General features: G+C 40.5%; 1 protein-coding gene across 1 annotated transcript in view; it reads left to right on the top strand.

The window, feature by feature from the left end:
* Positions 1 to 563, top strand: part of LOC119592951 — a gene marked incomplete at its 5' end in the record, with an annotated part of 23,747 nt that overhangs the window by 16,220 nt on the left and 6,964 nt on the right. Inside the window, 2 exon segments of the mRNA XM_037941843.1 lie at positions 138 to 254; positions 418 to 555. Of these exon segments, the coding sequence (XP_037797771.1) occupies positions 138 to 254; positions 418 to 555 (255 nt within the window).

Genomic DNA, 563 nt, shown 5'->3' with positions numbered 1-563 from the left:
AAAATTATAGATTTTCATATTTGTAATAAGAATGATTTTTGGTACGATTTTTTTTATGAATTATTGATATGACAATTTTTAAAGTGAAACAAAAAGCTTAAGACGTCTATTCATTACAAAAAAACGCCCATCCCCAGAATCGAATACTGAACTGGTCCCTATCGCGACGAACCTGGTCGATCTCATCTGGCCCTCCGACGTCAGACCCCAGTACTCGAAGGACCCGATCTTCATCCACGAATTGCAGTTTGCTGGTAAAGTGTTCGAAATTAAGTTGATATGTGGACATCCTGTCTTGGAGATACTTTTAAATCTAGTCTGTTTTAAACAAATTATTCATGCGAGAGGATAAAGAATATGGTTAAAAAAATTTGGTTATAGTTGTAATTAATCAAAATGGGAATGTAATCGGAACAGGCAAGAAATGGGAAGACAAAGTGGCCGAAGTTCGAGCCGAGATGGAGAGCGACGGAGCCGACATGTTGGTGCTGACTTCCCTCGACGAGGTGGCTTGGCTCCTCAACCTTCGAGGAAACGACATCCCCAACAACCCAGGTGAAGAC

Source organism: Penaeus monodon, chromosome 31 (genome assembly GCF_015228065.2).
Source record: "Penaeus monodon isolate SGIC_2016 chromosome 31, NSTDA_Pmon_1, whole genome shotgun sequence".
Lineage (NCBI taxonomy): Eukaryota > Metazoa > Arthropoda > Malacostraca > Decapoda > Penaeidae > Penaeus > Penaeus monodon.
Note: the sequence above shows the minus strand (reverse complement) of the source record. Positions and strands in the feature narration are given on the sequence as shown.